This window comes from Pelophylax lessonae (assembly GCF_965119305.1).
Source record: "Pelophylax lessonae genome assembly, chromosome: 4".
Taxonomy (NCBI): Eukaryota; Metazoa; Chordata; class Amphibia; order Anura; family Ranidae; genus Pelophylax; species Pelophylax lessonae.
Window position 1 is genome coordinate 556,668,323 of NC_138771.1, and position 15,884 is coordinate 556,684,206.

A 15,884-nucleotide genomic window follows, 5' to 3' on the forward strand; every position below is an offset into this window, starting at 1 on the left:
GCGCCGGCCGTGCCATTTTTAAAATGAAGGCGCCTCTGGAACAGGTAAGTGAAACACAGCCGCACTAGTATGCCCGCAACCCCGCATCCTCTTGTACCATGCTTGCCACCCTGAATTCTTCTGTACATGCCAGCCACACTGCATTCTCCTGTACCATGCTTGCCACCCTGAATTCTTCTGTACCATGCCAGCCACCCTGAATTCTCCTGTACCATGCCAGCCACACTGCATTCTCCTGTACCATGCCAGCCACCCTGCATTCTCCTGTACCATGCCAGCCACCCTGCATTCTCCTGTACCATGCCTGCCACCCTGCATTCTCCTGTACCATGCCAGCCACCCTGCATTCTCCTGTACCATGCCTGCCACCCTGCATTCTCCTGTACCATGCCTGCAACCCTGCATTCTCCTGTACCATGCCAGCCACCCTGCATTCTCCTGTACCATGCCAGCCACCCTGCATTCTCCTGTACCATGCCTGCCACCCTGCATTCTCCTGTACCATGCCAGCCACCCTGCATTCTCCTGTACCATGCCCGCCACCCTGCATTCACACCCTAGGCTTATACTCGAGTCAATCATTTTTCCCATCTTTTTGTGGTAAAAGTAGGGGCCTCGGCTTATACTCGGGTCGGCTTATACTCGAGTATATACGGTATGTTAATCTGGTTTCTACAGATGAGTGACATACGTTTCTTGGCTTTTTAGTCTTAATGTCTCAGAGGGTGTCCCTTTCCCATTGTCTGTGGGACATAGAGGGTAAGGCTGATGTCCCCCTTGACACCATCTCAGTGCTTCAATCTGCTTCAGAGTCCCAGCTCCAGTAGCAGAAACAGCGTGTGATGGGGGAGAGCGTTCTCTGTCTTTAAATGAGAAAACAGTCTCACATGAACACGGAGTGTGGCTTTGGACACTTGGTCTTCTTCACTTTGCGCATAAAGCGGTTAAACTCACGATTAGCCTTGTCCCACTTGTGGATTGCAGTAAGAATGTGCTGATTTTTCACTTTCCGCCCCAGAACCAGGAACTGGCCATTCAGCTGCTCCAGTTGGGGACATGGACAGTTAGCTCCATTCTTCAGGTAAAGGACCAAGTCCCCCCACTCCTTCCTCTGGATTGGACCCTTTTTCAGTGCCTTCTTCTTCTTCAGAATTAGCTTTCTGTCTCCGCTCTCCTTCTTCACCTCCCGCACAGAAACTTTCAAGGCTATAACAAAGAAATATATATTAGAAGCAGTTATAGAATGACACCTAACCATCCCAAAATCTGACTCTACATTTCCTCTGCAGTTCCTACTACTGCAAATATATCTGATGCCTTATTTACAAATCAAGTCCATGCAGCACCATTTAACTTTATGCCAGTAAATCTTAAACATTTCTATTCCACAAAGGGAAGGATACATCTTTAAAAACCAGTGCCAAGTTCATCGTCCCTTTTGGCATTCAAGGGGCTATGAGTGGTCTATGCAACAAAATCATCATCCGCACTCAAGTTGTATATGTAAAATAGCTTTTTTATTCAAGTTTATTCAAATCCAGCAGCAAACAAACTAATGTCTTGGTTAACCGGTTGCCGACCGCCGCACGACTATATACTGCGGCGGTCAGCCCCGGCCAGGCAGAGTGACGTATCGATACGTCACTCGCCTGTCACTGACTTGCGAGCCTATTGCGGGCGGGCGCGCGCCCGCCGAGGCGCGCGCCCGCCGCGGCTCGTTCACAGACAAGTCAGTGCATGTGACCGGCGGACTCGATGTCCGCCAGTCACACTACGATCGCTCCTGTGAAGGGAGAAAGACAGAGCGGCTTGTGTAAACAAGCTGCCTGTCAGTTCTCCCTGTGTAAAAGTGAAGATCTGACCGTTCTACTATGTAGAACTGTTGATCTTTGCTTTTACACCAATAGCAATGTCCCTGCACAGTTAGAATCACGCCCCTAGGACACACTTAACCCCTCCCTGTCCAATAAAGTTAACCCCTTCCCTGCCAGTGTCATTTTTGCAGTAACAGTGCATATGTATAGCACTGATTACTGCAGTAATGTCACTGGTACCCCCAAAAGTGTCAAAAATGTCAGTCAAGGGTCCGATCTGTCCGCCGCAATGTCGCAGTACCAAAAAAAAATCGCAGATCGCCACCATTACGCGTTAAAAAAAAAACACCAAAAATGACAAAAATCTTTCCCTTTGTTAGTAAACGCGATAACTTTTGTGCAAACCAATCAAAATACGCTTTTTGCGATTTTTTTTACCAAACATAGGTAGCATAAAACAAATTGGCCGAAAAATGTTAAAAAATTTTGATTTTTACATTTTTTTGGGGGGAATTTCATATAAAAAAATGTGAAAAATATTGTTATTTTTGCAAAATTTACGCTCTTTTTTTGTTTATAGCGCGTGATCAAAAAATCGCACAGGTGATCAAATACCACCAAAAGAAAGCTCTGTTTGTGGGAAAAAAAGGACGTCAAATTCGTTTAGGTACAGCGTCGCACGACCGCGCAATTGTCCGTTAAAATCACGCAGTAAAAAATCGAAAAAAAAACCCTGGTCCTTTAGCAGCCAAATCCTCCGGGGCTTAAGTGGTTAATACATTGTAAAGCTAATGCCTCAAGTTGTCATTTTCAAGTTTGGAGATGCCTCTAGTTGGTCAGCTGATTGGGTCTGCTGATTGGTGATACAGATGGGGTTTTAAATATTAACATTTGTTGGACAAATGTGACAGACATTCGCCCAGCCTGCAGGAATTTTCCCTGTAGTTTCTCTAATATGATTATTTCCTATGATCGTCAACTCTATCTAGTGGACAAAATGCAGTATTTTTTTCTGATTAAGGCATTTTAAGAAAAATATAACACATTATAGCCACTAGATGGAGCTGATGATCTTGGTATTAAACATATTTGACAAACTATGGTGTGAATTCATGCAGACTGGGGAAATAAATGCCTGTGACATATATCCAACAAAGGTTTTATAAATTAACCCTTCAGTGCATTACTAAATAAGTAGCTTGAGTACAACACCAAGGGGTCTATTTATAAAAGATTTGCATAGCAATTCAACGAAAGATGGTGCGTGTACATTCATTCTGTGCAAATGTGGCAACAAAATTAAAAAAATAAATATCATTGTTATTAGGTCATTTCCTGTGCTGGTCTAATGGTTTTCATTGATTTGAAATGGAAAATAGCACCACTAGATGGTGCCAATTATCATAGGAAATTACACTTAGTGCCATCTAGTGGTAAATGCTGTATTTTCCATTTTAAATCAAGGAAAATGTTTCAATCAGCACAGAAAATAGCTTAATAACTTGCAAAGCTTTTATAAATCTTTAAAAATACACTTTTAAGTGCACCAAGCTCAGAATTCTCCATGCTTGAAAGGCCCACCATCATAACCGACACTATAAGGTACAGAATACTCTCCTCCCTGGCTTATCTTTATCTCTCTGAATAAAATCACCTGCTGTGTATAGTTGGACATTATAGCAAGAAAGCTGATATCCCAGTAAAATCTTATTTGAGCCTTAATGCTTCAAAAATAAAGGACAAAAAAATAAATAAAAATAAAACAACTTCATACAAACAGATGTACATAAAGGCTAAAGTTTTTTTTTTAATAAACTGATGGAAAAAGAATGCTGAGATAATAGATAGCGAACTCAGTTATTTCCTGTTGCTGTTCTGATGAATCCTCTAGCTGGGCTGTACTGCTGAGGGTCACTGGGGATGGCCTACAATCCTACAGCTGAAGACTGTCCATGCATCTACAATGGGATATGACTAATCTGAATCTCTCAGCAGTATCATCCCAGCCTACAAACAGCTGGAACAGCAAAGACACAGATGATGGAAGATCCCATGCTGCTTTGCTGATACCACTGACATGACACAGGAAACATTCAAAAACGCAATTTAAAGGACACTATACCCAAAAATAGGCAATATATGTTATATGCATTATATATAAAGCTATGCATGTAAATGCACCCACATCTCTGCAGAAACTGTGATAGTAGACATAAAACTCACTCTGTTAGAAACCACTGGAGGCAACAAAATGATAGTTTGCTTCTGTTACTTGCAAAAGTGTTAGGCAGAAAAAAACAATGAATGTTTGAGTGTTTATAAAATAATAGGTGTTAATAAGTAAACCATGGGGAGTTATAAAAAAAATACATGTATAATGAAATTGTGGTTAGTAGTTAGTACTATTGCCTTGTAGTTCTTGGTCCTGGGTTAAAACCCCAATCAGACTGAAGATTCTTTGCTCTCACTTGTCTGCATGGGCTTCCTCCGGGGTTTAGGCTTTTTCCCACAATACAAAAACACCTTGGTAGTTGCTTCCTCCAAAATTGTATCAAGTGTGGGTGGGATGGGTGTGCATGGTTAGCAGGGGAGGACTGGGCCAGGGGGCAGGGGGGCAATTGCCCCCTGGGCCGCTCTGATGTCCGGTAAAAAGGCTGCACCGCTTCTGCCACAGACACGCCTAAAGGATTCCTGGAGAAGAGAAGTAAAAAGTCCTCACCACTGATATACTGGGTGAGGAATGAAGACAAGGACTGAGCGCAGTCCTCCCTCTTCCAGCATGAATGGTGTCAACTATGTCTGAGCAGAGGCCAGTTCCATGCCCCACTGGAGACTCTCTTCCCCTAGCCCCAACCGAGCTGTCCTAGCTCCCCCTGTGGGGCAGGTTGGGAACCCAGATTCGGCCAGTGAGTAGAGAGTACCTGGAGCAGGGCTTCAGCTTGGAATGGGGGTCAGGAGGAGGATGTGAAGAGGGAGAGTGGGAGGGGGGCCGAGTTGCTGCACCTGGGGCCTCTGGTTTATACTTGCCCCCTGGGCCAAAACTTGCCAGTCTGCCCCTGATGGTTAGGGAATTAGATTGATAAGAGTTTCTTCAGGGTACGTGCACTGATTTGGCTCTATGGAGTCAATTTACTAAAGACAAATGGAGTGTTCACTTTGCAAGGGAATGTTCCCAGAGCTTAGTAAATGAGGTGAAGCTCTGCTGCTATCATCCAATCATGTGCAAGAAAAAATAAATTTTTCTGTTTCAATATTTTTTTTATTGAAGTGTTTTCATAAAATAGAATACAAAAGTTACGACAAAGAATGCGGATCTTCTATAATGTAAAAAACTTACAGAATGGGTAATAGCCCAAACATTTTTAACATAAAAGAGCATAGAAAAAGTGTTCTTCCAAAATGAGAAACTTCACAGTCATTTTAGAGTGTGGGGTAAAACCCAAGACTTGTTCAAGACTCTAAGTCAGGGGTCGGGAACCGATGGCTCGCGAGCCAGACGTGGCTCTTTTGGCGGCTGCATCTGGCTCGCAAACAAATCTTTAATAAAGGGGGAGTGTCCGGACATAAGCCGCGATGGAAGTGTAGTCCCAGAGCTCCGCCGCGTCTACCACTCAATCCAGTGCCATCCGCGTAGCTGTGCCTGGTGCCAAGAAGATTTCTGCACCCATCAACATTACACTTTGTGGGCTACCCACCACTACCCTCAGTTCATCTCTGGGTGACTGGATTGCTGCGCTACGGACCCCGCGGCCTACTCGCGGTACCGCTGCGGGATCGTGTGCTGTGCATCTGAGGGCCTTGGCAAGCTCCCTGTGCCCCAACAGACACAATCTCCTTCCCCTCTGACAACAGGGGACCCGCGGGAGCTGCCTCTCACATCCACTTCTGAGGCCTTCAGCGGCCGACCGCCATTTTCTCAGGGCCTATACTCACCTCCATCACTCGCAGGGCTGCAGGCGCTTCACCACTCTGGCCTCATTGCATACCAGCCTGCTCTGCTCTCTTCCCAACCGGACTCCTGGCACTTTCACATGGCTCCATCTACTCACTTTATAGCTGCGGCCCATGAATATGAATATTAAATAAAGGTTCCCGACCCCTGAAATATAGTGTATGGCTCTCACGGAATTATATTTGAAAATATGTGGTGTTCATGGCTGTCTCAGCAAAAAAGGTTCCCGCCCCTGCACTAAGTGATGCGTTAACAAGGCGCATCCCAGGCCTACTGTGCACTAGAGGAAAGAGCTTGTTGACCACAATGGCTTGGAAATACGCCTGGTACAAACTGTATACATTCGTAGAAGGGGACCTATACCTCTAGGGAAAGAAAGTCGCACCCCTCAACACACAGAAACAGGTCTTCACCCTGATGTAGCAGTAGCTTCTCTAAATTTATAGGGAATAGGCAAGAAGACCTAAGAGATATAATAGCAAAGACTGAGAAGAGAAAAGGAAAAAAAGGGAGAATGTTGAGAGAAAAGTAGGGTATGACCTCGCACTCCGAATCCCACCGCCCTGAAACTACCTTAATCGGGTATTGATCTTGGATCTCCAGTCAGGTACTTGACCTATGGGTCCCACACTTTCTCAAACATCCACATTTTATCATTCAGAAAAAAATAAATTAAATTGTTTTTGCTTATATTGGGCTATTTTTGCAACATGAAATTTCACCACAAAACCAACAATGAAATTCACTAAGCTTTGTGTAAAATCCCCTTGCAAAGCAAACAACCTATTTGCCTTTGGCCTTTAAACAATTTTTTGGGGGGGTTTTTGCACTTTAGTGCAGCATTTTGGCATGGGGAGAGGTTCTTCAGTAAATAAGTCGATGGACTTTGCATTTTAAGGAAAGATCCACTTGCCAAGTGTGAATAGAATGTTAAACAGTAGTTCCACAAAACAATGAAAATGAGTTGCTGAGTGGGATCTGTTGTATTAACTCCTCTGGGTCTTCTAATTAAATCAGCAGGAAGTCCTTTCCCATCACTTAAATTGCTTTTACCTTTACTATATTTCTAATTAGAACAGAGGTGTCGCCGTTCCGCCCCTTCATTATAATGAACAGTCATAAGAGAAGGTTGTGACTTCCATGTCTTGTTGGGATGAGGACACACAATCTTAATTATATACAGTAAGATGTGTAAAGATAATCTTACCAAATTCACTGGCACACATATGTTCATAGAGAGAGTCCGCTTTTATCTCGCTGTCACACTGCGGGCAAACTTCTGATCCTGTTTAACACACAAACACATAAAGACTAAGTTTTTATTTTTATTTTGCACGATAGTGCCAACAGTTTGCTTATCACTTTACAAGAAAATAGAGGGACTGTACAGTTACATTGACACGAGCAGGTGACACAGGGCTACAACCTCCCTAATATCCACAGGTCCATGTACTGGTTTCTCAGTCAAAACAGCTTCTGATAGCCGTCAATTCTATATAGTCCACAAGAAAAAGATGGCAGTATGATATCTCAGCACAAATTGATGCCCTTTATTAAAAAATAGGGAGTACAGACAATAAAAACGCCAACGTGTTTCGGCCATCAGGCCTTCATCATGGCTCATGATGAAGGCCTGATGGCCAAAATGCATTGGCGTTTCTATCTTCTGTACTTCCAGTTTTTCAAAAAAAAAAAAGTTTGTGCTGAGATATCATACTGCCAGCCTTCTCCTGTGGAGTACAGTTACGTTACAATTCAATACAGCAGGATTAGGCAAGTCCTGCTCATGGGAGCTTACAATCTAAAACCTATCTGCATTAGACCTGTTTATACTCAGAGAGGTCTTCTAATTAATACAATCTATAGAATACAGTTTTTTAAACGTGTTTATTTTTATTTATTACTTTATTATTTAAGCATATAGATGTTAAAGTGTTTCTAAATCCACAACAGTAAAATCAGTCTGTATATGCAGTAAAGCATGGTTATACTCACTGTGGAACCTTAGGGGTTAAATATGCGCATTGTGTAAAAAGTCTGTTTGATCCTTGTCCTCTGATCCTCCCCTTTGTTTTACTGTTCCCAATCCATCTCCTGATAAGACAGAACTTTGGGGGCACTCTGCACATGCTCAGTTTGGTGTGTATTGCTAGAAAGTTTCTTTTTTTTTCTTGGGAGGGTGCATGTGATCAGCACAGGACCAATCAGCATTGTCCAGACAGAGGGTCAGGGATCCTGCAGCCTCCTAAGACAGTCAAAGGAGAATGAAAACTCCTTCTACAAGCTTTGACCAGACACTGATGGAAGCCACAAGACTGCTATATACTGCAGATGAGGAAAGGTATTAAGTAGTTTATATTTACTACACATTCTGCACATCACGAAATAGAGGAAGACTCAATTTGCTATGGTTTTGAGGTTATTTGCACTCAACATGAGCACTATGTGTTGCATGACAAACATCAAAAGGGTAGAATATTTCTTGCCACACACAAATCAACTGGTTGAATTCACAGCTTCAACGATTCAATGTCACAGATCTTGAAGAGTAGCAGGCATAGGTGGGACAAACACCCTTTCTTTTATGTAGCCCCCACAGATATAAATCCCAGGGAATAAGGTCTGGTGACCTAGGAGACCACAGATGATGACCGAGATCTTTTTGTCCACCTCTTTCAATCCATCGTCCTGAATGGTGACGATCAGATAACACCAGACCTCCAAGTGAAAGTGAGGAGTGGCCCTATCTTGCATGAAAATAAAGTAATAAGAATTGTTTTGAAGCATGTCCATAAATTAAAATCTTGTCCCAACTTGCTCAGCAAAAAAAAAGAAAAAAAAAAGAAAGTTTGTTTACCGAAATGATGCAAAACACACTCAACTTTGGAAAGTCTCTTTCATGTTCAATGATTATGCAAGAATTTTCACTCCCTCAAATTATAAGGGATATAATAATAATTATATATTACCAGAGAGATGAAACCTTAAATTCATCCGAAACAATTAATTGTATGTTAGCTGTTTATTGAACCAACAGTGAAATTCACGTTGCACTTGAACATTGGATTCACACTTCGCAAACTGCAGCACACAAAATGACTTCTCCTGGGGTGTCGCCATTTTCCTATAAACAAGAAATAACGCTGCTGTGTGCCAATGAATGGAACATCCAGATGGGCTTTTAACTTTGAATCTTCCTCTATCCAGTGATGTGCAGAATGTGCTTCTACAGTTTGTTTGAAATAAAAAGTTGAATTCTGCTTTTTTTTAATAAAATTGAACTTTATTCACGACCTACCTGCCCTACTGTTCTACATATTGCAGCCCCTATAGACTCATCTACAAGTCCATTAAAATGAGTTCAGATTTTTATACATGCACATACATTCATATTCAGTTAAATAATGTCATCAGTTTGTGCTAAACTTTCAAATACCTGTTTTCAGTGTATAACTTGTAAATATATATTGCATGAAGGTGGCCCAATTTGTTGATGACCATACAGTCAAAATTACTTTCAGGTAAACATTACAATAAAAACTCAAGCTGTATATTCATTTAAAATACACTAAAACTCTGTACATTCATCCTGCTTCCCACTCCTTGCCCCATCCCCCAATGATCCCTTAAGGGAGTTGTAAAGTAAGAAGGTTTTTTAACTTACTGCAGTCTATGCATTACAATAAAAAGCCTTCTGTGTGCTGCAGCCTCCCTAGCACCCCCTAATACTTACCTGAGCCCATCTCTGTCCAGCGATGTCCACGAGTCCCTTGACCACCCAGGACTCTCCCTTCTGATTGGCTGAGACACAGCTGCGGCGCCATTGGCTCCCGTGGCTTTTAATCAAAGTCGATTAGACAAACAGGAGAGAGAGGGCCGGGGCCAAACCGTAGCTCCGTGTCTGAAAGGACACGCGGAGCTGCAGCTTGGCTCGAGTGCCCCCGTAGCAAGCTGCTTCCTGTGGGGGCACTCGACAGGAGGGGGGACCAGGAGCAGCAAAGGGGGACCCGAGAAGAGACAGATCCAGGATACTCTGTGCAAAACCAACTGCACAGAGGAGGTAAGTATAAGTGCCGGTTCACACTGAAGCGGCACGACTTCGGGAGCGACCTGTGAAGTCGCGTGCACCGCAACTTCGGCGCGACTTGCACGGACTTCATAAAATGAATGTCTATGCAAGTTGCTCCAGGTCGCCCCGAAGTAGTACAGGAACCTTTTTCTAAGTCGGAGTGACTTGTGTCGCTCCTATTAGAACCGTTCCTGTACCACACAATGGACCACAACGGTGAACGACTTGTCAGGCTGACCAAGTCGCCTGACAAGTCGTACTAGTGTGAACCGGCACTAACAAGTTTGTTATTTATTTATTTTTTTTTAAAACAAAACTTTACAATCATTTTAAGTACGTTAAAAAAACAATCTAAATGCCCAAAATACTCACCTTACTTGTCTTGATTCTAAGTTGCTTTTGAGCTGCTTTCACAACAGCTGCAAGGGACAGACAAGCAGTCCATATAAATATTTCTATTTAGCCCATAAATAGTCCTTTCAGTCCTGTCTCCTATTCCTATCAATCCATAGAGCACCTTCCAATAACTCTATTGAATTACCAAACTTGTAAATTGTAATAATTTCTTACATATATTGCCTTTAATATTTTTCACATTAAGTCATATCTTCCATTATTTCATTTATTACCTCCTAGATGCTCGAATTACTTCCTATATCAACTCTCTTTACTAACTTTCATTACTCCACATATTACCTCGAAAAAACTCCCTCTCCTCCCTTTTCATTAAATGTCTCCATCCAGTAAACAAAAGCTGGCCATACGTTATACAATTTTCTCATTCAATTTCCTTTAGATTTACCTTTAACTATGTAGTATAGGGGCCTGCCTGATTGCATACAAATTATAAGCGTTTAGGGTTGACTTCATATTATATGGTTTTGGTAAGTCTAAAGAAAAATTGTACAAGAAAATTGTATATAATGTATGGCCAGCCTAACTCCTATTCTAACTAGCTTGATTTCCTTTCAATAGTCAGTGTATTAATAATTTCCACTAATCTTTGTTAGTGTTCCATATTTAAATACATTTAAAGTATATCTAAAGCCAAAACATTTTTCTTACATGTTGGATAATGTAGGAAAGGGTCAAAGCCAGTACTTAGATGGGTTTGGCTTCATTAGTTTTCCTTTCAGTTTTTCTCTTTATTTTCACCTGGTAACCCTGCCAGTAACAAACTTCCTATAGAAGAGCAGCACTATCAAGCCGGCCATAGAAGGTTCAAAGATTCAAATCTTGGCCAGTTCAGCAGGGACCAGCCAGGATTCGAATCATGTATGGGCAGGCTAATCATACCCAAGGTGATCAATTTTTCATGCTATTATCATAAATAACCTCTGCAAATTGCTCACACGGGTCCACGTTAGCCCTTCCAACACGCCTGATAAATCTTTTATAACCAAGTGTCAAAATTCAGACTCGATCTCTGGATAAAGTGGTGTAAATAGTCACATTCACACTCTGGTTGACACGTTTAGCTAACGGGCTCCCTGTAACCTGTCTGATAGCCTGTGATGTGTAAATGGGATCTCGGACCTTCTTCCTGCTCTGTTTTGTAGTAGCTGACACTTATAAGACAGCTGTACTTCACAAGTAAAAAATCTATTTGAACATGTATAAGAAATTCAGCTTCACACTCTGTTTTTGGAGACCTGCAGTGAGTGTTACCCAGAAACCTACAAAAAAGGCTGACAGAAAATGACATATACCAGACACCTTCACTTTCTGACATCCTAGGGGATAATCTCCTGTATGGTAGCGGCAGGTGCATCTGACTCCTTCTCCACTTGTCATGTCCTCAGGAAAGCAGATCCTACATACTTACTAAACTGCTGGCTGGCAGACATGCCCCAAGGCTATCAGATCATGTCTAGATAGTTGACCACTCTCAAATGTCTGTGACCACTTCAGCCTGAATAGGAGGTCACTGCAAAATACCTGCATATACCTCCAAAACATGACAAAGCCACATGTACGATCCATGAGGGACCCCCATCCCTGAGTGCACCATATTCAAATTCCAACCTACATCCAAGTCTACATTTTGGCATGCCCCCACACAAATCTAACAATGCAATGTGCCTCAGCATCGATAGAAAGGCTTATCAACTGCAGTGTGAAAATTGAGGGAGGTTTGTGACTCAACCTGACTCCAAGCTGAACTATGTACTGTATAGGGTGGCAGTACCGGGACAAGGTCATCCAGTGCCTGGGGCAAAGATGCCAAACTAGGGAGGAGGTGGCCGAAGGGGTGGGTGGGTAGGATAACATAGGAAACAGTCCTGAGCTGTCAGTGCATCTGTATGCAGAAGCAGGCAGCTGTGCTTACAGGCTTTACAGGCATTGTACTGACAGTAGGGAGGAGCTGGAGGGAGAGAGAGCACAGCCCCGCCTCCTCCTGGCTCTCTCCTCCACTCCCGGCTCTGTCCTGGACACTTCTGCACTTGGCTATGGGCTGCGCTCCCTTTCCACCTCCTACCAGAGCAGAGCATCTGTGTCTGTGATTACCCCTGCTGGCTTCTGAATACAGGAGCATTGCACTGGCAAGAAGGAGAAGGGGGAGAGAAAACACAGCCTGCACCACTTCCAACCTCTCTCCTCGTCATTCCCAGCGCTGGGCTGATAGGAGTGGTGATGCTGCTGTCACTACTCCTGTCAGCCTTGTAACAGAAGGAAGGCGCCCCCATCCCTACCATAAACCATTGTGCCCTGGGCAGCCCTGCCTGTACCCCTTACCTTCTCTTCCTAGAAATAGGAGCCAAATACATTTATCTATAGAAGATTGGAGTGGTGATGAGTGTTGTCACTACTCCTGTCAGCCTTTTAAGAGAAGGAAGGTGCCCCCATCCCTACAATAAACCATTGCGAACAGGGCAGCCATTCCTTCCACCCACCCTTTGTCCCAGCTCTGTATGGTGCCACACCAACAAACAGGTGCCTTTGGGGTGCACAGGGCTGTTTTGTTTTTGCTAGTGACAGTTTTTTTTGTTTAGCTATATAGTATATATGAATTAAAACAATTAAACTAATGTAAGTGCTAATATTTTCTTGTTTTACTTATAGTCTTTAAATATATACTGTATGTGACACAGAGACTGCCATATTAAATAATTTAGGATTTAAATATTACACTCTCAATGTGGCTTTTTCCTGTTGCTAACTTTATCCCAGCAGTGATTTAGCAGAATACAATGCTGATATTCAGATAGCCACCATAGGAATTATCTACAAATATACTGTATATAATAACTGCCACATATATAAAAATGTGAAAATAAAAAAATATATTTTATATAATCTACAATAATAACTTTAAATGTCTATCTATTGAAAATAGTCTATTTTCCTTTAATAAGATTATATAGGTTGCTTTCACAGGCTGCTTCTATTGACAAAATCTTCTCTTGACCTCCTCATTGACATTAAGGTCCTCATAAAGGTTAGTCCTTACAGATTTACTCAAGCTTGAAATGTTACAAGTTAAATAAAAAAACCTAATTGCTTCTAACGAGACCTCGGGCAGCCCAGATGCCAGTCTTTAGTCACAGTGGTTGAGTGGTTAGCACTCTTCTCTGTACTGAATGGGACCTTGGATTAATGCCCCAAAAAGCAAAGATCCCACAAAAATCAATGTTTGCCATTTGCATGGGCTGCCTCTAGATCAGCTTTTCTACACCTTTTAACACAGAGGAACCCTTGAAATGACTATTAGATCCCAGGGAACTCCTACTAAAAATTGCTATTGCTACAGCTCACTGTAGTGGGAAGACTGCTGCCTACATTTGTGGTCATATGGAAAAATCCGACCTCTTACAGATAGCTAAGAAGAGTGCTCCTTACATTTGTGGCCATTGGGAAGAATCTCCCTCTTACAGATAGCTAAGAAGAGTGCTCCTTACATTTCTGGCCATTGGGAAGAATCCCCCTCTTATAGATAGCTAAGAAGAATGCTCCTACACTTGTGGTCAACGAAAAAAAAGAATCAAATTCTTACAGATAGCTGGGAAGATCTTTGGTGTCAGTGTGAACTTAGCAGAATTTATCAGAAATGTCTTCTTGTTCAAGGAACCCTGGTGGAACCCTAGTTGAGAAAGGCTGCTGTAGATGGTCAAATTTCCCCCACATTCAAAAGCATACAGACCAGAATAGATCCTCTCAGATTTTGCTTTACTGATATGTAGGTAAGTAGGTAAGGGTAGTGATATAAAAAGTGTATTAAAATAGTTAGTATTGGTTGCAGATATGGGTGCTTGGTCATTGATTTAAAGTAGGCAGTTCTTAGATGGAATAGAATCCTAATGTTTAAGCCCACCTTAAGTGTATCCTAACCCAAGAACAAGAATGTAATATACTGCACCTTACCGGTCCTAGGATGTGTTGGCTAGGGTGCGATTTACCTTTTCAGGATAAGTACCTTTCTGCAAAAAATACCTTTTCATCCTGACAGAAATCTTGGGAGTTAGTGCCGGTTCACACTAATATGACTTGTCAGGCGACTTGCACTGTCGCGGTCATTGAGTCGTACAGGACCGGTTCTAATAGGAGCGACACAAGTCGCTCCGACTTAGAAAAAGGGTCCTGTACTACTTCGGGGCGACCTGGAGGCAACTTGCATTGACATTCATTTTATGAAGTCCGTGTAAGTCGCGCCGTGCACGCGACTTCACAGGTCGTCCCCTAAGTCGGAGCGACCTAGTGTGAACCGGCACTTAATGTAACTTCTTGTGTACCAAACTTGCTTGATTGAAGTGATTGTAGCCGTATTAGTGCATCTGCAACAGAAAAAATTGAGTACTGTCTTTTATACTTTTTTATTTGGACTAACATACAAATTTTCAGGACAAGCTTTTGGGGTATGTCCACTTCTTCCAGGTCCAAGTAGTACTGCTAAAACTTTGTGAATTAGTACTGGTTGGACCTTAAAGAAGGGGACATACCCCGAAAGCTTGTGCTAAAAAATTGTATGTTAGTGCAAATAAAAAAAAAGTATAATGGACAGTACTCAACTGTTTCTGTGTATCAAACTAAAATCTATAATAATTTTATCAGCTTTCCCAGCTATCTTCTGTGCAATGGAGATGAGGAGAGGAGCAGGTGGTTATAGTCCAACCCCGGGGAAGCAGCCTAAGGTTTCAGTAACCCATTCCCTGTTCTAGAGTGACAAAGCTCAATCACCATACTGACTCAGTGGGGGAGCAGTGTTGTTACCCTAGAACAGGAAGTGTGTTAGTGGCAGAATTGTAATGTAAAAGGGAAGTTTGGGTTTTTCTTTTTTTTTTTTTAAATCATATTACCTGGGTGGATGCAGCATCGGTTTGATGCTGCATCTGTCCCCCGTTGGCTCGAAGACTGAGCAATCAAAGACCACTGACTTCTCAGTTCTCAGTGCTTCGTGAGCAGAGAGCCGATGACTGTCAGTCTCCGGCTCTCTGCTCTGCCCCACCCCCACCCCGTGCCCACTGGAGCGCTGGGCTGCAGAGGAGGCAGGAGCAGCTGGCTCAGGCCCTCAGCGGCTCTCTGAGAGGCTGACCTGGGTGCCATCCAGGGATCTGGGTGAATCCCAAACATATGGTCGCATTATTTTCCCAACTTGGACTGACTTGTGACTTCAGCTCTCTGCTAAAAACGGGTCGAGGACTGCACTCCTGGGATCCCCAAGAGAAGAACGCCTAATAAGCTTTGGCTGTACTTCTCCTTTGAAGTAAAAAAAAAAAGGGAAATTAAATGCCGTCATCATAACTAACATCTGGTAGGCTGAACAATATAATATTATATATACAGCTGCAAGAAAAAGTATGCGAACCCTTTGGAATGATATGGATTTCTGCACAAATTGGTCATAAAATGTGATCAGATCATCATCTAAGTCACAACAATAGACAATCACAGTCTGCTTAAACTAATAACACACAAATAATGAAATGTTGCCATGTTTTTATTGAACACACCATGTAAACATTCACAGTGCAGATGGAAAAAGTATGTGAACCTCTAGACTAATGATATCTCCAAGAGCTAATTGGAGTGAGATGTCAGCCAACTGGAGTCC

At 42.6% G+C, this 15,884-nt stretch overlaps 1 protein-coding gene across 1 annotated transcript in view; it reads right to left on the reverse strand.

Moving 5' to 3' along the window:
* Positions 1–661: 661 nt before the first annotated feature.
* Positions 662–15,884, reverse strand: part of SFRP1 (secreted frizzled related protein 1) — a 36,253-nt gene continuing 21,030 nt past the window's right edge. The window contains exons 2-3 of the mRNA XM_082252977.1: positions 6,974–7,051; positions 662–1,206 (exon numbers count right to left, since the gene is read on the reverse strand). Coding sequence (XP_082109103.1) covers positions 884–1,206; positions 6,974–7,051 — 401 coding nt within the window. The 3' untranslated portion in view covers positions 662–883. The remainder of the gene's footprint in view (positions 1,207–6,973; positions 7,052–15,884) is intronic.